This window comes from Cetorhinus maximus, chromosome 11, assembly GCF_964194155.1.
Source record: "Cetorhinus maximus chromosome 11, sCetMax3.hap1.1, whole genome shotgun sequence".
In the NCBI taxonomy this organism is placed as follows: domain Eukaryota; kingdom Metazoa; phylum Chordata; class Chondrichthyes; order Lamniformes; family Cetorhinidae; genus Cetorhinus; species Cetorhinus maximus.
Genome location: NC_135889.1, coordinates 24,377,020 through 24,404,783, shown reverse-complemented (window position 1 = coordinate 24,404,783; position 27,764 = coordinate 24,377,020). Strand labels below are relative to the sequence as shown.

At 43.4% G+C, this 27,764-nt stretch overlaps 1 protein-coding gene across 1 annotated transcript in view; it reads left to right on the top strand.

Moving 5' to 3' along the window:
- The window catches only part of kansl1l (KAT8 regulatory NSL complex subunit 1-like), an 89,519-nt gene that overhangs the window by 52,894 nt on the left and 8,861 nt on the right, over window positions 1-27,764 (top strand). Inside the window, exons 9-13 of the mRNA XM_078551655.1 lie at window positions 3,304-3,476; window positions 4,661-4,785; window positions 7,379-7,433; window positions 9,663-9,775; window positions 25,993-26,161. Coding sequence (XP_078407781.1) covers window positions 3,304-3,476; window positions 4,661-4,785; window positions 7,379-7,433; window positions 9,663-9,775; window positions 25,993-26,161 — 635 coding nt within the window. The remainder of the gene's footprint in view (window positions 1-3,303; window positions 3,477-4,660; window positions 4,786-7,378; window positions 7,434-9,662; window positions 9,776-25,992; window positions 26,162-27,764) is intronic.

Below are 27,764 nucleotides of genomic sequence, written 5' to 3'. Positions count from 1 at the left end.
CACATTCACCTCCCTAATCTGATTTGTGCTATGCCGATTTTCACGTGGCTCAGGTAATAATCCAGAGATTATGACCTTTGAAGTTCTGCTTTTTAATTTGATGCATAGGTCCTCATACTGACTGCAAACCACCTTCTTTGTCCTGCCTGTGTCATTGGCACCTACATGGACCATGACAACTGAATCCTCCCCCTCCCACTGCAAATTCCTCTCCAGCCCCAAGCAGATGTCCCTGGCACCGGGCAGGCAACATAGTTGCCTGGACTCAAACTCTTTGCTGCAGAGAATGGTGTCAATCCCTCTGACTACTCCCTGACTGACTATCCCCTACTACTATCCTTTTTGCTCCCCTGACTTGAATGGCTTCCTGTACCACAGTGCCATGGCCAGTTAGCTCATCCACCCTACAGCCCCCACTCTCATCCAAACAAGCTGAAAAACCTCAAACCTGTTGGACAGTTATAAAAGCTGGGACTCCTTCCCTTAGTCCCCTTACCTGCCACACTCGCAGTCACACTCTCCTGTCCCTGACCACTGATCAGAAAACCCTGTCCAAGGAGCTGTGACTGCCTCCTGGTACAAAGAATCCAGGTAACTCCCTGATGCGTCGCAGTGTCTGCAGTTCAGCCTCCAACTCATATACTCTGAGCTGAAGCTGCTCAAACTTCAAACACTACAGACGTGTTTGCCCTGGATCAAACTGGCATCCAGGATCGCTATGTGCTGCAGCTGTGACACATCACCTGTCCTGACATCCTTTAATGTGTTATAATCAACTATTTAATTATTTTTTTCAATTATATATTTTACTTTTGTTTTTACATATTTTATTAACTTTACCACCAGTTGCTAGTCTATTTTGAACCTTAGGAATAGAATAAACCTTAGTCACTTACCAGATACTCACCAAATAACTAGTTTTTTCTCCTGTAACAGAGTACAACGGCTTGCTGAAGACTGAGAAAGTTAGAAAGCAAAAGAGCACCTCTTTCCCTTCCTTCCAAAGATTGGTGAAGACAAATGTAGGTCCCTTACAGTCAGAAACAGGAGAATTTATAATGGAGAACAAAGAAATGGCTGACCAACTAAATACATACTTTGGTTCTGTCTTCACAAAGGAGGACACTAATAACATACCAGAAATGTTGGGAAGCACAGGGTTTAGTGAGAGGGAGGAACTGAAAGAAATCAGTAGGGAAATGGTGTTGGGGAAATTGATGGGATTGAAGGCCGATAAATCCCCAGGGCCTGATAATCTACATCCCAGAGTACTTAAGGAAGTGGCCCTAGAAATAGTGGATGCATTGGTGGTCATCTTCCGAGATTCTATAGACTCTGGAACAGTTCCTACAGATTGGAGGGTAGCTAATGTAACCCCACTATTTAAAAAGGGAGGCAGAGAGAAAACAGAGAATTATAGACCAGTCAGCCTGACGTCGGTAGTGGAGAAAATTCTAGAGTCCATTATAAAAGATTTAATAGCTGAGCACGTGGAAAACAGTGGCAGAATCGGACAGAGTCAGCATGGATTTATGAAAGGGAAATCATGCTTAACAAATCTACTGGAATTTTTCGAGGATGTAACTAGTAGAGTTGATGAGGGGGAGCCAGTGGATGTGGTTTATTTGGACTTTCAGAAGGCTTTCGACAAAGTCCCACAAAAGTGATTGGCATGTAAAATTAAAGTGCATGGGATTGGGGGTAGTGTATTGAGATGGATAGAAAGCTGGTTGGCAGACAGGAAACAAAGGGTAGGAATAAACGAGTCTTTTTCCGAATAGCAGGCAGTGATTAGTGGGGTACCGCAGGGATCGATGCTGGGACCCTAGTTATTCACAATATATATGAATGATTTAGATGAGGGAATTAAATGTAATATCTCCAAATTTGCAGATGACACAAAGCTGGGTGGGAGAGTGAGCTGTGAGGAGGATGCAGAGATGCTTCAGTGTGATTTGGACAAGCTGAGTGAGTGGGCAAATGCATGCCAGATGCAGTATAATGTGGATAAATGCGAGGTTATCCATTTTGGTAGCAAAAACAGGAAGGCAGATTATTATCTGAATGGCTATAAATTGAGAGAGGGGAATGCGCAACGAGACCTGGGTGTCCTTGCACACCAGTCGCTGAAGGTAAGCATGGAGGTGCAGCAGATGGTAAAGAAGGCAAATGGTATGTTGGCCTTCATAGTCAGAGGATTCGAGTACAGGAACAGGAATGCCTTGCTACAATTGTGTGAGACCACACCTGGAATATTTTGTGCAGTTTTGGTCTCCTTATCTGAGGAAGGATGTACTTGCTATAGAGGGAGTGCAGCGAAGTTTTACCAGACTGATTCCTGGGATGGTGGGACTGACTTTTGAGGAGAGATTGAGTCGATTAGGATTATATTCGCTGGAGTTCAGAAGAATGAGGGGGGATCTCATAGAAACCTATAAAATTCTAAAAGGACTAGACAGGGCAGATACAGGAAGGATGTTCCCGATGGTGGGGGAGTCCAGAACCAGAGGTCACAGTCTGAGGATATGGGATAGACCATTTAGGACTGAGATGAGGAGAAATTTCTTCACCCAGAGAGTGGTGAGCCTGTGGAATTCGTTACCACAGAAAGTAGTTGAGGCCAAAACATTGTATGTTTTCAAGAAGGAGTTAGATATAGCTCTTGGGGCAAAAGGGATCAAAGGGTATGGAGAGAAAGTGGGAGCAGGCTATTAAGTTGGATGATCAGCCATGATCATAATGAATGGCGGAGCAGGCTCGAAGGGCCGAATGGCCTACTCCTGCTCCTAGTTTCTATGTTTCTATGTTTCCCTTACTCAATTACTCAACTCCCAGCACCATATTCTAAGTTGCACCTTGCAGTAAACCTTACCTAAAGCTCCTCTTTGCCCCATGCACCGAATTCCCACTTTGAACCAAATTCCCAAATATACCCACTCAGTCTCTGTCTCACCCAGGCCGAAGTCTCCCCGCACTGATCATGCGCCTCTTAATCTGTTCTCTCAATCTGCTCAGATCCTTTCTATCTGATATGCCTGTTTTGTGATATTTACTGCCCTTCCAGTTTGCTCTGTTAAAAGATCAATTGGAAACTGGTTTACTGTTTTTTTAAAGCTATTTTATTTCATATTTAAAATGTAGAGAGCTTCACAAAATAAATCACAGCTAAAAATTATTGAATAAGTGTTTGAACAATGTGCTGACACTAATTTCTAAAATCAGATTGGTTAAATAGCATTGTAGAAGCTTACTGTCTTTATGATCTGACCTCTACCAATTCCTGCACAATTTTTTGTATTCCAGTTTTAAATAAACGACACTGTGCTCCGCTGAACTCCAGTGAATTTCCTTCTGGTTCTTTGGTGAAAACAGCACAGCCTCCTGTCCCTATTCAACACACTCCATGTTCCAGCCCAGCAGATGTCTGGGCACTCAGATCAACACCATCCCAAAGACCACTTGCACAGTCAAAGGATGTAAGATATAGTGGACAGACTGTGATTTATTGGACTATGCTAAACTTATCATTGATATTCAGTCATTAGAGATTTCTGTACTAGATTAATTTCTCCCATGTAGAGGTGAGAGACAGAAGATAACAAGTGAAACAACTCCTTCTGATGTCAGATATGTTAATTAGTCTGTATTTTCACCAGTAGATTTCACAATAATATTGATTTATTCCTCACCTGTGACAATGGCAGGATGCTGATTGAAACATAGAACATTTACGCTACAGAAGGAGGCCCTTTGGCCCATTGTGTCTGTGCCAGTCTTGCCTGTTTAAGATGCTAGAACATTGCTGAGCTGTCATGATTGCTTGGGAGATGGGAATGGTTTGGGTTTAAGGGTACCAGTTTACATGCTGATGTGCTCATGCACTATTTGCCAAAATGAACTACAAAATTCAATAAAGTTGTGTTTGGCCAGTGTTAATGAAGAACACAAATTATTTTTATCCCTGTGACTGTACCATACCGAGGATTACTGTGAATCTGCTGTCTCAGAATGATTGACTAGGTTTCAGATGAAACTTCTTTAAAAATACACTATGAAATTTGAGTACTGCTGCGTTCATTTAGATTCTGTATGATAAACCTTTAATAGTTGCAACCTAAAGATTTGGCTGATTAAGGCTTTGGATAGGTGAGCCAAACAGACCAAAAGGCTCCAGATTTGATTCCTGCTTTGTACCTGATCTCAATTTGGACAGTGGAAAGGATGTCATAGTTGGCCTTAGTATCTCCAGGTCAGGAAAGGAAAAATTAGCCAAGAGTCTCTTGTCTAATCCAATGACCTTCCCTGGAAACCATCAAGTGAGGACTGGATTTCCCTCACCACCCCATTTAATCAAATAGTCTGTTGGCACTAATGTCTCACCTCACACAATTATTATTGGTTATTTGCTGAAGTACTGAGCATGTTTATTGTTCGCAGAACTATGATACAGCAAGAAGTTAGAACCTTCTGCGGTGGCGAAGGAAAGCAGAAAATTGACAGGATTTTGTTTTAAAGAAGACTCATTGTAATCTTGCTATGTCATTATAACTAGGGGTTATTGTCACAACTCTGCTGTCAGTTTTTTTTCAGGAAAGTAGTAAGACGAATTCTTTAGAAGACTCAAGCCTATGCAATGAAAAACTTTGTTGTGCCATTCTAGATTCCCTTACGACAAAGACAGCAAAGCGAATATTGTTACGATATTGATAACATTGTGATTCCCATGTCGTTGGTTGCTACCTCCAAAATCGAGAAGCTGCAGTACAAGGAAATCATTACACCGAGGTAGACTTTTTTTTATATTTGCTTTTATTTTATAAGACATAAGGCACCTTGTATTGTTATTTCTGGCAGAAGGCCAGCATTGAGGGACCACAGGAGTGCGTAAGGTGTTGTGCATAGTACATATTCACAGTTTGTAATTTTAACTTTCCATTACTATTGACCCTAAGCTAGTCCAATTTCTTATGTGGTCAACAGGAGTAAATATAAAACAATAATTAAGTAGATCATAATAGTGATAGTCAAAATGGAAAAATAGAAGGGTCCTTAATCTTATGGACTGGGAAAACCAAATTTTCGGTAATTGTGTGGAGGATGAGTTTGTGGAATGTATGAAAGTGAGCTTTCTAGATCAGTATGCTGAAGAACCAACTAGGAATGTTCATTCGTTGAGTATATTCAAGACAGAGGATGATAAATCTTTGGTTACTAAGGAAATTAAGGGAAGTGAGGATAGTGTGGGAATGTGGAGTTGAGATAGAAGATCAGCCATAATCTTCTTGAATGGCAGAGCAGGGTCAACTAGCATCATCAAAGAACTCCCAACAATTTGCCTTAACAAATCTGTACTAGCTGTATCAACCTATGTTTTGTGGATGCTGGAAATACCCAGTCGGCCTGGCAGAATCTATGGAGAGAGAAACAATTAACATTTCGGTTTGATGATCTTTAATCAGCCAAAAGTGCTTTGAGACCTGCTGAGGCATTAGACATTTTTTTTTTATTTGTTCATGAAATGTGGGCATCGCTGGCTAGGACAGCATTTATTGCCCATCCCTAAATGCCCTTGAGAAGGTGGTGATGAGTTGCCTTCTTGAACTGCCGTGTAAATTGAAATTATTCTTTGCTCTTTTCTGTAAGCCAGTGAGTTTTGTAATCAGCAATGAAAACAACAAGTTCAGGACTGGTCTTTTTTATAAGAATCCCTTAGCGGTAATTCTGTAGTGATTTTGGTTTTTGAAGTTTGTGGTGTTTCTGTAGTGTTCCATGATTCCCAAAATGTGACAACCTTTCCAAACTCAGCAAAAAGGAAAGATGCAAGTCTTGTTCACTGGAAGCCTGATTATCATGATGTTTACAGTTGGGTTCTGCCAGAGGCGCTCTTCCAGTTCCAACTAAGATAGGAAATCAACCATTTCAGAAAAATCTTAGGGGCTGAGCTAAGATGATGATGTCCTCCTTTAGAGTTCATACAATCAGCATTAACCTCTGCAGTCTGTGTGATGTTGACTGAATGGTGATTACCCACTGTGGATCTTTCTCATCCTCCATAAATGCAAAACAGCTGTGTCCCACCTCTCAATTCACATTCTAATCTGGTACAATGTGAAGCCGTTTTAGTTTGAGTATCACATTGTTCTCATTGCTTTACTCCAAGTCTGAGTGTCATGCCTCTGATCAGAAAAAGGTACAGTTCATAATATGGCATTGTATAAAATGGTGTGGAGGAGAATCATTTGACAAAACAGCATTGTAAATTTTCAAAAAGGTCTTTATTACCCAAGGTGACAGCAAGATTTGATTTGTATGTAGATTTTAACTTCTTTCAAAGAATATAACATAACCATCTATGTGTGTAGGAAAACCATACCTGTGTATAGGATGACCACAAACTAATCTAACTTGTTTTTAAACAAAAAAAAAATATCAAATTGTGGACTCAACTTTTAAGATCTACAGGTATGGTGGATTTGCCCTTGCTTGTACATACAATTAAATCGTACAGTTTTTATACCAATGACTAAATGCCAGAATAACTTAAGTACAAGAAAGGAAGACTTGCATTTAAATGTCACATTTTGGGACCTTGAGTTGCTCAAAGCAGTTTACAGCCAATGAAGGACTGAATACAATGAGTTATAGTCACTATCGTAATGCAGGAAATGTGTCAGCTATTTAGATGTTGGTTGGGGATAAATATTAGCCAGACACCAGGGAGAACTCTGCTGCTTTTCTTCAAAATATGGGATCTTTTATCTGACATTAGAGACAGAGTCTTGGTTTAATGCCTCAGCTGAAAGGCAACATCTGTGACAGTACAGTGGTCCCTCAGTACTGTACTGGAGGAATAATCTCAAGCACATATACTATATTCTGCTGCTAGCACCAATGAAAATGAGATTGTGTCTAATCATTTTGTTGGTAACACATGTTTAAAGTTCAGCATTACTTTAAGTAGCAAAAGTTAAGGGGAATTAATAGTATTCAAAATTATGATTCAAAATTTTATGATTGGGGTAAAGTAGATTGTGAGAAACTTTACACTGACATGAGGGTCAGTATCCAGAGGAGACAAATGTAAGAAGATTGGCAAAAGAACCAAAGGTGAGATGAGGAGAACACATTTTACGCAGCGAGTTGTAATGTTTTGGAATGCTCTGCCTGAAAAGGTGATGGATGCAGATTCAATGGTAATTTTCAACAAGGAATTAGATATAAACTCAAAAGGGGACTGTTTACAGGGTTATAGAGAAAGGGCAGGAATTGGGACTAATTGAATAAATAGCTGGTGCAGGTATGTATGGCTAAATAGCACCTTCTGTGCTGTGCAGTTCTGTGATTTGTTGATTAAATCAGCTTTCCTTTATATCAACAGCTGGCGAATTGTGGCTATCAAACCATTGAAGGAACGTCATATACAAGGGAAAATGGTATGTTTCAGGTCTACAGCAAATGTTGCAATAACAATGCAGAATTGGCTTTTACTGGCAGCCCTTCATTTTCATCGTGCAGATAAGAATGCTAAAGTCACAACTGTCAAATTGGTTTAAATCAATTGCATTTTCCATCATTTGTACTGGGATGCTCCTGGTTTTCCTTTCCAGCTCACTGCTCCCACTTGATATTTTATTGCATTCATCATAGGTAAGTTATGCTCTTAGCATACACCGACATTTTAAACACAGTTGATTTACTACCTCTACAATTTTATACTGATTAGTTGTCCATAGCCTTTTCTTTTAGAACTTTGACTCAATATTAAATTCCCCACAACCCCCTCAATGGTCTGGGGGCCTTTTAAAAAGGGAAAATGCACCCCCAAACCACTGCATCTGTGTCTGCTGCCGTTTTCATGGCATTGGGTTTGTGGTATCCTGGTGTGGAGATTCTTTTAATCTCAGGATCGAGGATGGCTCTGATTTGATCTGCACATTCTTGTCACGTGGGGCAGATGGGGCTTGAAGGGCCAGGTAGATAGGTTGTTCAGATGTTATTGCACTCCTACGATGCCTCGACTTTGCCTTAACATGTTTTTAATGAAGTCACTGTGTTTGGTGCCTTCCCGAATGAGCCAAACCCGTTTTGGTTAGCGCAAAGCCAGGGTTTCCCATGAGTCGATGGCAATGTTTGGCCTCTTCAGAGATGCTTTGAGGACATCCCCAAAGCATTTCCATTGTTCTCCTGGGAGTCTCCCGCCACGACAGAGCTCCACTTAGAGCAGTTGCTTCAGGAGTCTGGTATCAGGCATACGAACAACATGCCCTGTCCAGCAGAGCTGGTTTTGAGTGATTAGCACCTCAATACTAGGCAGGTTGGCTTGGGAGAGGACACTGCTGTTGGACCACCTTTCTTGCCACCAGATTAGGAGAATCTTGCAAAGGCACCACTGGTGGTACTTCAGTGCTTTGAAGTGCTTGCTGTAGGTTGTCCAAGCCTCAAAAGCCTAGAGGAGCGAGGACTCACTGCTGCCCGGTAAACCATGGCCTTGGACTCGGGATTGAGATCCTGGCCCTCAAATACTCTTTTCCTTAGTCGCCGAAGGTTGAGCTGGCACGTTAGAGGTGATGAATTTCATCACCTGTGTCTGTCCTAGTTGAGAGGAGGCTCCCAAGATACAGTACAGAAAATGGTCCATGTTTTCCAGGATCTCACTGTTGATCTTGATCAACGGCAGGGGCAGGTGTTTTGCTGGGGGAGCTATTTGGAAGTGGATCTTAGTTTGCCGAGTGTTAAGTGAAAATTCCATTTTCTCATATGCTTTGGGAGAATTGACAATGACCTGGAGCTTGACTTCTGAGTGAGCACACACGAAAATATCATCTGCATACTGAAATCCAATGACTGAGGTTGGAGGGGTTTTGGCTTTAGATTGAAGACGACATAGGTTGAACAGTTTACTGTCTATTCTGTAGATTATCACCACTCCTGTGGGTTATTTTCTGGAGATGAGCTGCGATATTACAGTGAAGAAAATGCAGAAGAGTTGGTGCAGCGCCTTGTGTGACCCCAGTTTTCACTGAGGTAGGGTTTGTGGTGGCTGTGATGATGAGGATCGTGGCTTACATCTCATCGTGGAGTAGGCAGAGGATGGTGACAAATTTCTGAGGGCAACACGACTTGAGGATACTCCATAAGCCTTTGTGGTTGATGAGTCAAAGGCTTTTGTGAGGTCAAAAAAGGCCATGTACAGTGCCTTGTTGACCTTCCACACATCGTGCCTCGCTTTTTTTCCGATGTAGTCCAATGCAGAAACTAAGATGAATAATCTGCTGTGAAGACATGCAACACTTCATTGACATTTAAACCAGAGCCCCCCCCCCCCCCGCCACCCTGCCGAATGCACTTGGGCCCTGATTTAATTTTAACATGTTGCTGTGGAAACCCAGTAGTGAAAGGAAGGTGGGAACTCTGTTAATTTGGGTCGCCTACTATGCAGGAAATAGGGAAAAAATGATCAAGGTCCTGGTATTAAGGACATCACTTTCCAGGCCTTGATGCATTTTTTTTTTTTGCTATCAGCGGTTCTGTTTTTATTTTCTGTTTTCTTGCATTCGTATTTTTTCTAAGTGCAATCTTTGTAGAAACATTTCAACAGAATTTATCTCAATTAATCAAGATACTAGTTTCTGTTGGTTACTATCTATCTACTTTGCTCGCAGCTAGAAGATCTTTCAGATGAAGCATTTGCCTTGCGACATAAAAAACATGAAAGAAGGGAGCAGGCAAGGTGGTTCCTATGGGAGCAAAGCAGATGTCACCGAAGGAGCAACAGGCACGTATACTGAACCAAAATAACATTACATCTCTTCTTTCATTCTCTCTCTGATGTAAACAATAGTATTTTAACAAATTCAATTAATTATAAAATAATACTAAGAAATATTGGTACACTGAGGATCAAGTTGATATATATTCTTTGACTGTAATCTGTTTACTATTTTCATCTGCCCTCTTAACGCATTTCTTTCTAAGTTTGTACCATACTTACTTCAGTCTTTGTTAAAGTTTCTCAGCTCCTTGTTGTGTGGTTTCACAGGCACTCATTCACCTCACTCCTCATGTGTAACCTGCCTAATTCATCTGGCAGTACTCCTTTGCAAGTCGATAATGGACCAGCATGGGATGGTTCTCTCACAAAGTATGGCTGAGTACCAAGGGCTGTCAGTATCCATGAAATCACATGCCAGCAAACGGTCAACGACAATAGATGAGAAACTTTTTGAAAAAGATTGTTTGAAGTTTCTGTTTTCAGCTCCGATCTCCACACACTGGTAGAGCTGAAGATTGAGAACTTTCAGGAGTCACTCTGGCAATTGCAGATCCAACACATATCTGCATTTACTTTTAATTCCATCTTGGTCAGCTTTGTATTGACAGAGATTATAGAATAGGATTATTTTGTGATCCTGCATTATTCTGTGGGTGTCTGATAATCATTGGCTGTAAAAACACTTGAGAAGTCAACAGAACCTAACTGATAGTCAATTTGCGGGCACATGCACCTCTAGAACAATATTCAGTTAGCCTGTATTAGTATGGGACACTCCTATAAACAATCTAATTGAAACACATTTCTTCTAGAGGGGAAAATCACTCCACTAAATGGAAAAATTAGAACAGGAGTAGACTATTTACCCCCTTGAGATCATTTAGCAAGATCACGGCTGATCTGTAGCTTAACTCCATATACCCACCTTTCCCCCATATTCCTTAATACCTTTGTTTAACAAAAATCCATCAACCTGAAGTTTTAAAGTTAAGAATTGATCTAGCATCAATTATCAGGAGGCAGTGGCGTAGTGGTAATATCACTGGACTAGTAACCCAGAGGCCTAGGCTAATCTTCTGTGGTTGTACTTGACCAGAATCTGTGTAAGATTTCAGGGTTCAGAACCACAGATAGTAAATCGGCAGTCAACTAGTCATAAGTAATTTTAAAATTTTTTTATTAAGTTTATTAAGAAGCAACAGTTTAGATATAATACTGTAACTAATTATACAAAAACATACACAACCCGTGACCGCTGAAAGCGGTTTACTGGTTCCAGGGCGCCATCAAAAAGTTGGCACAGAATGTGTTGATCTCAACATCCTTCCCCTCGTCCATCTTAAGAGCACTGCATCCTCACCACGACACCTCACCAGTACCCCTCACCAGTATACGAACCGGCCCCTGTGCCTGAGCACTTGTTAATATAACCTTTTTCCGGGGGCTGACAGCTTACCCAGTGTCAATCATCTGACTATTCTGACCAGTGGACACAGGACAGATACACAAATTGTCAGGGTAATTACCACCTCCCCTGCTTGGGGTCAGCTTTTTAGTTTACGTCAAGCTGAGGGTCATTACCTGATGTTTTCTAAATAATTACATAGATAATGCGGGTACACAAGACACCATCCTACCAGCTTAGGAATGTCATCATGGCAGCCTGAACTAAGATCATTTAGTGGCCAAAGTGCTTAGAAATCCTCATTCCAGAGAGAGAATCAATGCTGTTAAGAAAATCCTATAAAGGTTCTGTATTATGCAGAAAAGACCTGTTTGTTCAAGACCTCAATTTCTTACATCTGTAACCTCATGGCCCAGCATATCCCCTACTCTACCATTACCACCAAGGAGGGGATTAACCCTGGTTCAATGGAGAGGGCTGGAGGGCATACCAGGCATACCTAAAAGCCCGGTGAAGCTACAACACAGGACTACTTACGTGTCAAACAGCATAAACAGCATGCAATAGACAGAGCTAAGCAATCCCAAAACCAACGGATATTATCTAAGTCCTGCAGTCCTGCCACATCCAGTCGTGAATGGCAGTGAACAATTAAACAGCTCGCTGGAGAAGGAGGCTCCACAAATATCCCCATCCTGATGGGGGAGCCCAGCACATCAGTGCAAAATATGAGGCTGAAATATTTGCAACAACCTTCAGCCAGAGGTTCTGAGTGGATGATCTATCTCAGCATCCTCTGGAGGTCCCCAGCATCACAGATGCTAGTCATCAGCCAATTCAATTCCATAGAACCACAGAAAAATTACGGTGCAGAAAGAAGCCATTCAGCCCATCGTGTCTGCCAGCCAAAAAGAGAAAAAGAAACTAGCTGCTTATTTGAATCCCATTTTCCAGCACCTGGTCTTGTAGGTTACAACACTTCAGATGCAGATCCAAGTATCTTTTAAATTAGTTGAGCATTTCAGCCTCAACCACCAACTTAGGCAGTGAATTCCAGACGCCCACCACCCCCTGGGTGAAAACATTTTTCCTCACGTCCCCTCTAATCCTTCTACTAATCACCTCAGGTCTTTAAAAAAAATTAAAAGTGGCATCACGGTAAATCTGTGACCTGATTGGCTGGTAGAGAATCTACGCTGAATTTCAAACTAAAACATTGTTAAACTAATTAAACCAAATAAATTAATCACTTAATTAATAAGTAGAGGGTATCTAGACTGGAATCAGGGGATTACTGTTCTTAGAATTTAGCATTTATAGTAGAAATCTAGCCCTAGGGAACGTATAGTTAATAAGGAGTCAATAAGCAGTTATTAGATTTAAATTAATTTATTAAATAGTTCTAGAAATGGCAGTTGCTGGGGTGAAGTGCTTCACCTGTGGGATGTGGGAAATCTGTGACGCTTCAAGTGTCCCGGACAACTACATCTGCAGGAAGTGTACCCAATTGCAGCTCCTCACAGACCGCATGGATCGGTTGGAGCAGCAGTTGGATGCACTTAGGAGCATTCAGGTGGCGGAAAGTGTCATAGACAGGAGTTTTACAGACGTGGTCACACCCAAGGTACAGACAGATAGATGGGTGACCGCTAGAAGGGGCAGGCAGTCAGTGCAGAAATCCCCTGTGGCTGTCCCCCTCTCTAACAGGTATACCGTTTCGGATACTGTTGGGGGCGATGGCCTGTCAGGGGAAAACAACAGGAGTAGCCAGAGCAGTGGCACCATGGCTGTCTCTGTTGTTCAGCAGGGGGGGTCAAAGCACAGAAGAGCAATTGTCATAGGGGACTCTATAGTCAGGGGCTCAGATAGGCGCTTCTGTGGTCGTGAAAGAGACACCGGGATGGTATGTTGCCTCCCTGGTGCCAGGGTCCAGGATGTCTCTGATCGGGTACGGGACATTCTGAAGGGGGAGGGAGAACAGCCAGAGGTCGTGGTACACATTGGTACTAACGACATAGACAGGAAGAGTGACGAGGTCCTGCAGTGGGAGTTCAGGGAGTTAGGCAGAAAGTTAAAAAAACAGGACCTCTAGGGTTGTAATCTCAGGATTACTCCCTGTGCCACGTGCCAGTGAGGCTAGAAATAGGAAGATAGTGCAGCTGAACACGTGGCTGAACAGATGGTGTAGGAGGGAGGGTTTCCGATAGCTAGATCAGTGGGATCTCTTCCGGGGCAGGTGGGACCTTTACAAGATGGACAGGTTGCATCTAAACTGGAGGGGCACCAATATCCTGGCTGCGAGGTTTGCTAGTGTCACTCGGGAGGGTAAACTAATATGGCAGGGGGGTGGGAACCAAAGCAATAGATCAGCAGGTGAAATAAATGACTGGGAACCAGTGAATATGGCCAGTAGGACTAAGAGGAAGGGCAGGCAGGGAGAACTTACTGAACACAGTGGGACTGGGGGTCTGAAATGCATTTGTTTCAATGCAAGAAGTATAACAGGCAAGGCACATGAGCTTAGAGCTTGGATTAGTACTTGGGACTATGATGTTATTGCTATTACAGAGACTTGGTTGAAGGATGGACAGGATTGGCAGATAAACGTTCCAGGATTTAGATGTTTCAGGCAGGATAGAGAGGGATGTAGAAGAGGTGGGGGAGTTGCCCTGCTGGTTAAGTGGAATATCACAGCTGTACGACAGGAGGACACCTCGGTGGGCTCATGCAGCGAGGCAATATGGGTAGAGCTCCAGAATAGGAAGGGTGCAGTCACAATGTTGGGGGTTTACTATAGGCCACCCAATTGCCGGCGGGAGATTGAGGAACAGTTATGTAGGCAGATTTTGGAAAGATGTAAAAGCAATAGGGTTGTTGTGGTGGGTGATTTTAACTTTCCCTATATTGACTGGGAATCATTTAGTGCTAGGGGTTTGGATGGTGCAGAATTTTTAAGGTGCATCCAGGAGGGCTTCCTGAGACAATATGGAGATAGTCCAACTCGGGAAGGGGCAATACTAGACCTGGTATTAGGGAATGAACCCGGCCAGGTGGTCGAAGTTTCAGTAGGGGAGCATTTCAGGAAAAGTGACCATAATTCAGTAAGTTTCAAGGTACTGGTGGATAAGGATAACAGGAGTTCTCAGGTTAAGGTGTTTAATTGGGGGAAGGCTAATTATAACAATATTAGGCAGGAACTGAGGAATCTAGACTGGAGGCCGATGTTTGAGGGCAAATCAACAACTGACTTGGGGGGCTTTCAAATGTCAGTTGATAAGAATTCAGGACCGGCATGTTCCTGCTAGGATGAAGGATAAGCATGGCAAGTTTCAGGAACCTTGGATAACGAAGGATATTGTGAGATTAGTCAAAAAGAAAAGGGAAGCATTCGTAAGGGCTAGAAGGCTGGGAACAGATGAAGCCCGTGGAGAATATAAAGAAAGTAGGAAGAAACTTAAGCAAGGAGTCTGGAGGGCTAAAAGGGGTCATGAAAAGTCACTGGCAACCAGGATTAAGGAAAATCCCAAGGCCTTTTATACATATGTAAAAAGCAAGAGGGTAGCCAGGGAAAGGGTAGGCCCACTCAGGGACAGAGGTGGGAATCTGTGTGTGGAGCCGGAAGAAATGGGAGAGATACTAAAAGAATACTTCTCATCCGTATTCACCAAAGAGAAGGACTTAGCAGTTGATTTGTCTCAGGAAGAGTGTGTAGATAGCCTGGATCATGTTGAGATCAAAAAAGAGGAGGCGTTAGGCGTCTTGAAGAATATTAAGGTGGATAAGTCCCCAGGGCCAGATGGGATCTACCCCAGAGTACTGAGGGAGGCAAGGGAGGAGATTGCTAGGACCTTGACAGAAATCTTTGTATCCTTACTGGCTATGGGTGAGGTCCCAGAGGACTGGAGAATGGCCAATGTTGTTCCATTGTTCAAGAAGGGTAGCAGGGATAATCCAGGAAATTACAGGCCGGTGAGCCTTACGTCAGTGGTAGGGAAATTATTGAAGAAGATTCTTCGTGACAGGATTTACTAACATTTGGAAGCAAATGGGCGTATTAGTGAGAGGTAGCATGGTTTTGTGAAGAGGAGGTCGTGTCTCACTAACTTGATTGAGTTTTTCGAGGAAGTGACAAAGATGATCGACAATGGAAGGGCAGTTAATGTTATATACATGGATTTCAGTAAGGCCTTTGACAAGGTCCCTCATGGCAGACTGGTACAGAAGGTAAAGTCGCACGGGATCAGAGGTGAGCTGGCAAGATGGATACAGAATTGGCTTGGTCGTAGAAGACAGAGGGTAGCAGTGGAAGGGTGGTTCTCTGAATGGAGAGCTGTGACTAGTGGAGTTCCACAGGGATCAGTGCTGTTTGTAGTATACATAAATAATTTGGAGAAAAATGTAACTGGTCTAATTAGTAAGTTTGCAGACGACACTAAGGTTGGAGGAGTTGCAGATAGTGAAGAGGATTGTCAAAGGATGCAATGGGATATAGATCGGTTGGAGACGTGGGCGGAGAAATGGCAGATGGAGTTTAATCCGGACAAATGTGAGGTAATGCATTTTGGAAGGTCTAATACAGGCAGGGATTATACAGTAAATGGCAGAACACTTAAGTGCATTGACGGGCAGAGGGATCTGGGTGTACAGGTCCACAGGTCACTGAAAGTGGCAACGCAGGTGGATAAGGTAGTCAGGAAGGCATATGGCATGCTTGCCTTCATTGCCAGGGGTATTGAGTATAAAAGCTGGGAAGTCATGCTGCAGCTATATAGAACCTTGGTTAGGCCACACTTGGAATATTGCGTGCAATTCTGATCGCCACATTACCAGCAGGATATGGAGGCGTTGGAGAGGGTGCAGAGGAGGTTTACTAGGATGCTGCCTGGTCTGGAGGTTATTAGCTATGAGGAGAGGCTGGAGAAACTGGGATTGTTCTCACTAGAGCAACGGAGATTGAGGGGCGACTTGATAGAAGTTTACAAAATTATGAGTGGCATGGACAGAGTAGATAGTCAGAAGCTTTTTCCCAGGGTGGAAGAGTCAATTACTAGGGGACATAGATTTAAGGTGAGAGGAGAAAACTATAGAGGAGATGTGCGGGGCAAGTTTTTTATGCAGAGGGTAGTGTGTGTCTGGAATTCGTTGCCAGAGGAGGTGGTGGAAGCAGGTACGATAGTGGTGTTTAAGAGGCAGCTTGACAAATACATGATTAGGATGGGAATAGAGGGATACGGACCCCGGAAGTGCAAAATGTTTTAGTTGATGGGCAATATGATCGGCGCAGGCTTGGAGGGCCGAAGGGCCTGTTCCTGTGCTGTACTTTTGTTTGTTCTTTGTTCTTTAAATCTATGCCCCCTGATAATTAACCCCTCCACTGGATGAAACAAGTCTTTTCCTGTCTACCCTATCTTGGCCACTCATAATTTTGTACACCTCAATTAGGTCGCCCCTTAGCCTCCTCTGTTCTAAGGAAAACAAACCTAGCCTATCTAATCTCTCCTCAAAGCTGCCCTGGCAACATTCTTGTAAATCTCCTCTGCACTCTCTCCAGAGCAATTATGTCCTTCCTGTAAGGTGGTGACCAGAACTGTACAGAAAATTCCAGCTGTGGCCTAACCAGCATTTTATACAGTGCCATCATTACATCCCTTCTTTTGTATTCAATACCTTACTCAATAAAGGAAAGCATTCCATGTGCTTTCAATTTCAATTACATGGACAATTTTTGTGTCATCTGCAAATTTCCCAATCATGCCTCCCACATTTAAGTCTAAATCATTAATATATACAACAAACAGCAGGAGCCCCAACACTGAGCTCTGTGGAACACCACTGGAAATCATTTTCCATTCGTAAAAACATCCATCAATCGTTACCCTTTGTTTCCTGTCACTGAGCCAATTTTGAATCCAACCTGCCGCCTTGCCCTGTATCCCATGAGATCTCACTTTCCTGACCACAGTCTGCCACGTCGGACCTTGTCAAATGTCTTACTTGAAATCCATGTAGACAACATCCACTGTACTACCCTCATTAATCCTCCTTGTTGCTTCCTCAAAAAATTCTATTAAGTTAGCAAGACACAGTCTTCCCTTAACGAAACCATGCTGACTATCCCTGGTCAATCGTGCCTTTCTAAGTGACAGTTTATCCTCTCAGAAATGTTTCCAATAATTTGCCAACCACCAATGTCAGACTGACGGAATTTTCTGGCCGATTTCTTGCACTCTTTTTAAATTCACTCCACATGATATCAAGAAACAGCTGAAGGCCTTGGGTACTGCAAAGGCTATGAGTCCTGACAATATTCTGGCAATAGTACTGAAGACTTGAGCTCCGGAACTTGCTGTGCCCCTAGCCAAGTTGTTCCAGTACAGCTACAACGCTGGCATCTACCCGGCAATGTGAAAAATTGCAGGTATGTCCCATCCACAAAACGCAGGACAAATCAACCTGGCCAATTACCACCCATCGGTCTACCTCGATCATCAGCAAAGCAATGGAAGGGGTCATCAACAGTGCTATCAAGCAGCACTTGCTTAGAAATAACTTACTCACTGACGCTCAGTTTGGGCTCTGCCAGGATCACTGACCTCATTCTGACCTCATTACAGCCTTGGTTCAAACACGGAAACAAAGAAACATTATAAATAAGAGTAGGTTATTCGGCCCTGCAAGCCTGCTCCGCCATTCAATATGATTGTGGTTGATCCTCTATCTCAACACCGTACTCCTGCTCTCTCCCCATAGCTTTAGTGTCTAGAAATCTATCTATTTCCTTCTTAAATATATTCAGTGACTTGGCCTCCACAGACTTCTGTGGTAGAGAATTACACAGGTTCACCACCCTATGAGTGAAGAAGTTTCTCCTCATCTCAGTTCTAAATGGCCTACCCCGTATCCTGAGACTGTGATCTTGTTCTAGAACCCCCAGCCAGTGGAAACATTACCCCTGCATCCAGTCTGTCCGGCCCTGTCAGAATTTTAAACGTTTCAATGAGATCCCCTCTCATTCTTCTAAACTCCAGTGAATACAAGCCTAGTCGACCCAGATTCTCCTCGTATAACAATCCTGCCATCCCAGGAATCAGTCTGGTGAACCTTCGATGCACTCCCTCTATGGCAAGTATATACTTTCTTAAGTAAGGAGACCAAAACTGCATGCAATACTCCAGGTGTGGTCTCACCAAAGCCATGTACAGCTGCAATAAGACATCCTTGCTCCTATACTCAAGCCCTCCCGCAATGAAGGCCAACAGGCCATTTGCCACCTTAACTGCTTGCTGCACCTGCATGTCCTAGGGGCACCTTTCAGTGGTTGGTGTACAGGACACCCAGGTCCCTTTGTACATCAACATTCCCAATCTATCACCATTTAATTAGTACTTTACCTTTCTGTTTTTCCTACCGAAGTGGATAACTTCACACTTATTCACGTTATGCTGCATCTGCCATGTATTTGCCCACTCACTCAACCTCCTAAAACGCCTTAAAACCTCTTAACGTCCTCCTCACCACTCACATTCCCACCAAGTCAACAAACTTGGAAATATTACATTTGGTTCCCTCATCCAAATTATTGATATATATTGTGAATAGCTGGAGCCCAAGAACTGACCCCTGCGGTACCCCACGAGTCACCGCCTGCCACTCTGCAAAAAACCCATTTACTCATACTCTCTGTTTCCTGTCTGCTAATCAAATCTCAATTCATGAAAATATTTTACCCCCAATTCCATGTGCTTTAATTTTGCACACTAACCTCTAACCATGTCCACTGGTTCTACCTTATCTATTCTGCTAGTTACGTCCTCAAAAAGCTCCCAGTAGGTTTGTCAAACATGATTTCCCTTTCATAAATCCATGTTGGCTTTGTCTAATCCCGCTGATCTTTTTTAAGTCTCCTGTTATCGCATCCTTTATAATAGACTCTAGCATTTTCTCTGCTACTGATGTTAGGCTAACCATCTGTAATTTCCTGTTTTCTCCCGCCCACCTTTTTTAAATAGCGGGGTTGCATTTGCCACTGTTCAATCTGCCGGGATATAAGAAATAGGAGCAGGAGTAGGCCATTCAGCCCCTCAAGCCTGCCCTGTCATTCAATAAGATCATGGCTGATCTGCCCCAGGCCTCAACTCTTTTGTGCCAGCTCTTCATAGCCATCAACTCCCCAATATTTCAAAAGTCTATCTACCACCTCTTTAAATACTCTGTGATCTAGCCTCCACATCCCTGTGGGGAAGAGAATTCCAGACATTCACTACCCTCTGGGAGAAGAAATTCCTTCACATCTCAGTTTTAAATGAGCGCCCCCTTATTCTGTAACTATGTGCCCTAGTTCGACATTCCCCACTAGTGGAAACATCTTCTCAACATATACCCTGTCAAGCCCCCTCTTGTACATTTCAATAAGATCACCCCTCATTTTTCTAAACTCTAATGAATAAAGGCCTAACCTGTTTAGCCGTTCTGATAAGTCAACCCCTTCATCCTAGGAATCAGCCTATTGAATCTCTTTTGAACTGCCTCCAATGCCAGGTATCCTTTCTTAAATACGGGGACCAAAACTGTACACCGTACTCCAGTTGTGGCCTCACCAACACTCTGTACAGTTGTAACATGACTTCCCTATTTTTAAACTCCAACCCCCAGCAATACAGACCAAAATTCCATTTGCCGTCCTAATTATTTGCTACGCCTGCATGCTAACCTTTTGTATTTCATGCACAAGAACACCCAGATCCCTCTGTGCTGCACTTTTTTGGAGTCTCTCTCCTTTTTCAGGACCTTATCCCTCTTTTTATCCATGTTGTTGGTACCAATATGGGCCACAACCTCTGGCTGTTCACCCTGCCCCTTCAGAATGTCCTGCAGCTGCTCAGTGGCATCCTTGACCCTGCCACCAGGGAGGCAATGTACCATCCTGGCTTCACATCTATGGCCACAGAAACGCCTATCTGTTCCCCTTGCGATAGAATCCCCTATCACTATTGCTCTCCCACTCTTTTCCACTCTTTACTTTGTCTGGAGGTCACCCATTCCCTTTCTGCCTGTGCACACCTGTAGTGTGACTACCTCACTGTATGTGCTATCCACGAAGATCTCATACTTGCGGATGCTCTAAAGTGACTCCAGCTGCAGCTCCAGCTCCGAAACGTGGATTTTGAGTAGCTGAAGCCATTCCTGCACACGTAGTCACCCTGGATACTAGGAGTTTCCTTGACTTCCCACATCGCACAGGAGGAGCATTCCACTTGGCCGAGCTGCCCTGCCATGACTTGCCCTTAAGTTACCCCTTTTACTTTTACTTCCTCTAGTTTAGAGAATATTAAGGACAGAAGAAACACTCACCAGGTCCTACTTGACCAAGGCCATTGCTCTTCTTTCTGAGGAAAGGTAGAAAATGAAAGGATCTTCCTTCCCTCTCTCACCAAACTCCAACTTAAGGACTCTACTGCATCCCAAAGCAGCACTCCAGTGCAGACAAAAGAGCTGAACTCCAGAGGTGAGGTGACTGCCCTTGACATCACGGCAGCATTTGACCAACTGTGGCATCAAGGAGCCCTAGCAAAACTGGAGTCAATGGGAATCAGGGGAAACTCTCCACCAGTTGGAGTCATACCTAGCACAAAGGAAGATGGTTGTGGTTGTTGGAGGTCAATCATCTCAGTTCCAGAACATCACTGCAGGAGTCCTTGGCCCAAACATCTTCCTGCAAGCATCAATGACCTTCCTTCCATCATAAGGTCAGAAGTGGGGATGTTCGCTGATGACTGCACAATGTTCAGCACCATTCACGACTCCTCAGATACTGAAGCAGTCCATGTCCAAATGCAGCATGACCTGGACATTATCCAGGCTTGGGCTGATAAGTGGCAAATAACATTTGTGCTACATAAGCACTAGGCAATAATAATTGCCAACAAAAGAGTGTCTAATCATCACCCCTTGACATTCATCGCTGAATCCCCCACCATCATCACCCTGGGGGTTACCAGAAACTGAACTGGACTAGCCATATAAATACTGCGGCTACAAGAGCAGGTCAGAGGCTAGGAATTCTGCGGCGAGTAACTCACTTCCTGACTCCCCAAAGCCTGTCCACCATCTACAAGCCACAAGTCAGGAGTGCGTTGGAATACTCTCCACTTGCCTGGATGAGTGCAGCTCCATCAACACTCGAGACGCTCGACATCATCCAGAACAAAGCAGCCTGCTTGTTTGGCACTATATCACAACCTTCAATATCCAGTCTTCCACCATCAATGCACAGTGGAAGCAGTGTGTACCATCTACAAAATGCACTGCAAAATCTCACCAAGGCTCCTTAGACAGCAACGTCCAAACCCACTAACATCTAAAAGGGCTATTGCAGCAGATGTATGGGAATACCACCACCTGGAAGTTCCCCTCCAAGCAACACACCATCCTGACTTGGAAATATATCACCATTCCTTCACTCTCACTGGATCAAAATCCTGGAACTCCCTAACAGCAGCTTGGGTGTACCTACACATGGATTGCAGCGGTTCACAAAGGCTGCTCATTACTTCCTCCTTGAGGGCAATTGGGAATGGACAACAAATGCTGGCATAGCCAGTGACACCCACATCCCATGAGTGAATTTTTAAAAAAACACAGGTTCAAATCCCCACGGCAGCTGGATGAATTGAAATTCAATTAATAAATCTGGAATTATAAACTAGTGAGCACGAAACCATTGTCCATTGTCATTAAAACCCATCTGGTTCACTAATGCCCTTTTGGGAAGGAAATCTGCTGTCCTTACCTGGTCTGCCCTACATGTGACTCCAGACCCACAGCAATGTGGTTGACTCTGAAATGGCCTAGCAACCCACTCAGTTGTATCAAACCGCTATGAAGCCCAAAAGAAATGAAACCAGAAGTACCACCCGGCATTGACCTAGGCACCGGAAACAGCAACAGCACACCCATCTGTGTCAACTCTGCAAAATGCCCTGACTAACATCTGGGGGCTTGTGCCAAAATTGGGACAGCTGTCCCACAGACTGGTCAAGCAACAGGCTCATATGCTCACGTAATCATACCTTACAGACAATGTCCCAGATACCACCATCACCATCCCTAGGTTTCTCCTGTCCCACCAGCAGGACAGACCTAGCAGAGATGATGGCATAGTGGTATTCAGTTGGCAGGGAGTTGCCCTGGGAGTCCTCAACATTGACTCTGGACCCCATGAAGTCTCATAGCATCAGGTCAAACATGGGCAAGGAAACCTCCTGCTGGTTACCGCCAATCATCCCCTCTCAGCCGATGAATCAGTGCTGCTCCATGTTAAACACCACTTGGAGGAAGCACTGTGGATGGCAAGGGCATAGAATGTACTCTGATTGGGGGACTTCAATGTCCATCACCAAGAGTGGCTCGGTAGCATCACTACTGACCAAGCTGGCTGAGTCCTAAAGGACGTAGCTGCTAGATTGGGTCCGCGGCAGGTGGTGCGGGAACCAAGGAGAGAGAAAAATCTATTTGCCTACTTGACCTCGTCCTTGCCAATCCTCCTGTCGCAGCTGCATCTGTCCATGACGGTGTTGATTGGAGTGACCACCACAGTCCTAGTCGAGACAAAGTCCCATCTTCACATTACGGATACACTTTATCGTGTTGTGTGGCACTACCACTGTGCTAAATGGGATAGATTTCAAACAGACACAGCAACTTAAAACAGGGGATCGATGAGGTGGTGTGAGCCATCAGCAGCAGCAGAATGGTATACAACCACAATCATAGACTGGTATATTCCCCCTCTGAAGTGTTACCATCAAACTGGGGATCAACCTTGCTTCAAGAAAGTGTGCAGAAGGGCATGTCAGGAGTAATACCAGGCATACCTAAAAATGGTGAGTCAACCTGGTGAAGCTACAGCACGGGACTACTTGCATGCCAGATAGCAAAAGCAGCATGCGATAGACAGAGCTAAGAGACCCCACAACCAATGGATCAGATCTAAGCCTTGCAGTCCTGTCACATCCAGTTGTGAATGGTGGTGGACAATTAAACAGATAACTGGAGGGTGAAGTTCCACAAATATCCCCAATCTCAATGGTGTGGGAGCCCAGCACATCAGTGCAAAAGACATAGCTGAAGCATTTGCAGCCATCTTCAGCCAGAAGTGCCAAGTGGATGATCCATCTCGGCTGCCTCCTGGGGTCCTCAGCATCACAGATGCCAGCCTTCAACCAATTTGATTCATTCCACGTGATATCAAGAAACAGCTGAAGGCATTGGATAGTGCAAGGGCTATGGACCCTGACAATATTCCGGCAATAGTACTGAAGACTCCAGAACTAGCCACGCCCCTAGCCACGCTGTTCCAATACAGCTACAGCACCCGGAAATGTGTAAAATTGCCCAGGTATTTCCTGTCCACGAAAAGGAGAACAAATCTAACTCAATCAGTTACTGCCCCATCAGTCTACTCTTGATCATCAGCAAAGTGATTGTAAGTGTCATCGACAGTGCTATCAAGGGGCACTTACTCAGAAATAACCTGCTCACTGATGTTCAGCTTGTGTTCTGCAAGGGCCACTCAGCTCCTGACCTCATTACAACCTTGGTCCAAACATGGACAAAAGAGCTGCACTCAAGAGGGGAGATGAGAGTAAATGCCCTTAACATCAAGGCAGCATTTGATTGAGTGTGGCATCAAGGAGCCCTAGCAAAACTGGAGTCAATGGGAATCGGGTGGGGAGGGGGTGGGATCTCTCCACTGGTTGGAATCATACCTAGCACAAAGGAAGATGGTTGTGTTTGTTGGAGGTCAATTGTCTCAGTCCCGGGACATTGCTACAGGAGTTCGTTGGGTTAGCGTCCTAGGCTCAACCATCTTGTTTCATTAATTACCTTCCTTCCATCATAAGGTCAGAGTGGGGATAATCGCAGATGATTGCACAATGTTCAGCACCATTTGCAACTCCTCAGATACTGAAGCAGTCTGTGTCCATATGTAGCAAGGCCTGGCCAATATTTAGGCTTGGGCTGACAAGTGGCAGGTAACATTCATGCCACACAAGTGCCAGGCAATGACCATGTCCAACAAGAGAGAATCTAGCAATCGCCCCATGACTTTCAATGGCATTACCATTGCAGAATCCCCCACTATCAACGTCTTCGGGGTTACCATTGACGATAAATTGAATTGGACCAGCTACATAAATACTGTGGCTACAAGAGCTGGTCAGAGGCTGGGAATTCTATGGGGAGTAACTCACAGAGCCTGTCCATCATCTACAAGGTGCAAGTCAGGAGTATGATGGAATACCCTCCACTTGCCTGGATGAATACAGCTCCAAAAATACTCAAGAAGCTTGACACCATCCAGGACCAAGCAGCCAGCCTGATTGGCACCCCATCCACCACTTTCAACATTCGAAGTGAATGCACATCAATGCACAGTGGCAGCAGTGTGTACCATCTACAAGATGCACTGCAGCAACTCACCAAATCTCCTTCAACAGCACCTTCCAAACCCGCAGCCTCTACCACCTAGAAGGACAAGGGTAGCAGATGCATGGGAATATCACCACCTTCATGTTCCCCTCCAGTCACACACCATCCTGATTTAGAACTGTATTGCCATTCCTTCACTATCGCTGGGTCCCTCCTTAACAGAGTTGTAGGTGTTCCTACAACACATGGACTGCAGTGGTTCAAGGAGGCAGCTCACCACCACCTTCTCAAGGGCAATTAGGAGTGAGCAATAAATACTGGCCTAGCTAGCAACACTCTCATGAACAAACATATAAAAAGCAATCAGTTGTCATTTGCAGAAGTGTCCCAAACTTCTACCACCCTTTGCACGTTCAAGTATTTCTCATTTCACTCCTGAAAAGTCAGTCTCTCATATGTAGACTCATGCCACCAATCCTCGACTCCCCAAAAAGCAGAAATAGTTTCTCTCTATCGATCTATCTATCAATCTATCTATCTATCTGTTTCCCTTAATATCTTTAAAAACTTTGATCAAAGCACCCATTAATCTTCTAGATTCCAGGGAATACAACCATAGTTTGTATAATTTCTGCCCATAATTTGACCCTTGGATTCAGGTATCATTCTGAAAGGTCTGCACTCCAAAGCCAGTTTGTCCTTCCTAACGTTTGGTGCCTGCTTGCAATACTCCAGCTGTGGTCTAACCAGCATTTTGTATTTTTGAACCATGACCCTTTATATAGTCTAATCTTTGAAATATAAAGCCCAGCATTTCATAAGCCTTTTTGATTATTTCCTGTACCAGTTCATACATTTTAATGATTTATGTATCTGGATCTGCCACCTTTACCTGGCCTGCATGTGACTCCAGACCTACAGCTAATGGTTGACATCTGCCCTCTGAAATAGCCTAGCAAGCTACTCAGTTCATGGGCAGTTGGGGTTGGGCAACAGATGTTGGCCTTGCCAGAGGTGCCCACATACCATGAAAAATAAATTTCTACTTTTTCACCATTTAGAAAATACTGTACATTTATCCTTTTTTAGGCCAAAGTGGATGACCTCTATTTACTTACATTGAAATCCATTTACCACAGATTTGCCCATTCACTTAACTCCATAAAGGGATGCACTTCTATCTACACTACTTACAATGCCGCCTATTTTCGCATCATCGGAAATCTCCAGATACATGTTCTTAACTTTATAAACTGCACCCCAGATATATTATTTCACGGGAAGCCCTCTGCCAGACTTTCCTTCTTGATTTTGAAAATCAACGGTAAATACAGAAAGCGTGTCTCACAGCCTTTTAGCTTATCAATCTGGTATTTTCCTTTAGGTTGTCATCCTTCAGTAAGAATAATGATGAGCATTTGAATCCTCACCTTCCAGCTTCTCCAGATAATGAAAGCCAGCTAAACTATTCTAGCTCCGTGTGTTGTGTTTCTGAGATGGCACAAAGTGAAGAAACTCAGGATTTACTTTTGGAGGGAGTGACCAATGCAAAGGTAGGTAAATTTAATTAAATCTTCAATGAAGAAAACTTAATAATTGCTAATAGATTGGAGAAGATGTGTTCCTCTCTGGTAATGTAATCTGTATTGTTGTAAATCATTTGAACTGTGTAGCTTCTTCCATTGTTTGTGTTAGGTATTTGTGTTTGCAAGGACTCTTGAGATATGCAAGTTTCAATGTCCCTTTAATGTGTATTATTTTTCTGATAACCTGGTCTTCAGCAACAACTGTTATCCTCATTCACTCCCTAACACCTTAAGTGCTACTGCTGTTTGCCTCATCTAAGTTAGAGGCTCTCTGTTGCATGCAACAATCTCTTGCCCTATTCCATACACTTATTACCTTTGCTGTTCACTTTATGAGCTGATTTGTGGTCAATGTCTAATACAGCACATCTGACTGACTGAGCATCACCACAGAGATTCACTATAGAAAGATAATCTGCTTCTTGTCATGTCACCACACTTCTAATCTTTCATCATGCATGCAACAACTGTGGCATATTGATTGTCTCAAGAGCCATATTTATTAAATCATAACCGATTACAACTGAGCATATACATATATTTGCACAGAAACAACCAATCGGCCCAACAGCCCGCTCAGTGTTTATGCCACGCACCAGCCTCTATCTGCCTCTCTTCATCTAACCCTATCAGCATATCCTTCTATGCCTTCATTACTCATGTTTTCATCTAGCTTTCCCTTAAATGTATCTACTCATCTCATCAACTCCTTGTAGTAACGAATTCCACATTCTAACCATCCTCTGGTCAAAACAAGTGTGTAGGTTGGTCTCCTACTGTAATGAAAGTGTTTCCTCTGAGTTGCACCCTAAAAGGTATGCTAGAATTTATAGAATTGAATCATATTGATTAAAATATCTGATATTTATATTTTCAGACTGAAGGACATTCTATAATTATTTAATATTGTTTATTTTCTACCTCACCAATTTGCAGTAAATTTAACATTTTGCAATTTTGTGTCTAGAATGTTATTGAATCGGGTGTGTTACTGCCCAGTGGGGCAGTCTAACTAAAGACAGAATTCCTGTTTAATTTTCCATGTGATGCACTGCACATCGTAGCTTGGATGTATGAGTTGATGTTTTGTCTGAAAGGGATATTGTCAAATTTTAAAAGTGCGCCTTGGAGCTTCTTCGGTGTCTTTGTTTGGCCAGTGGTGAGAGGCAAGATAAAGGAAGAATTTAATCACCTCAAAAATAAATGGTGCCAAGCTGATTGGCCCATAAAGTACAAGATTTACTCGAATTGAGCTAAAGGAAGATAAATTTTGCTTGATGATCTGAGGGAGTCATTTTGTAAAGATGTATAAGAAAAAACAAATAAACCCTTAGAATTTTATTGCCTTTATTTTTTTTATCTTTCATAGGATGTGGGTGTCAATGACAGGTCATTGAGGGATGGGCAACAAATGCTGACCTTGTGAACTGAGTGGCTTGATAGGCTGCATTCAGTGGCATTAACATTGCTGAATCCCCCCTATCAACATCCTGGGGGTCACCATGACCAAAAACTGAACTGGACCAGCTGCATAAACGTTGGCTACAAGAGCAGGTCAGAGGCTGGGAAT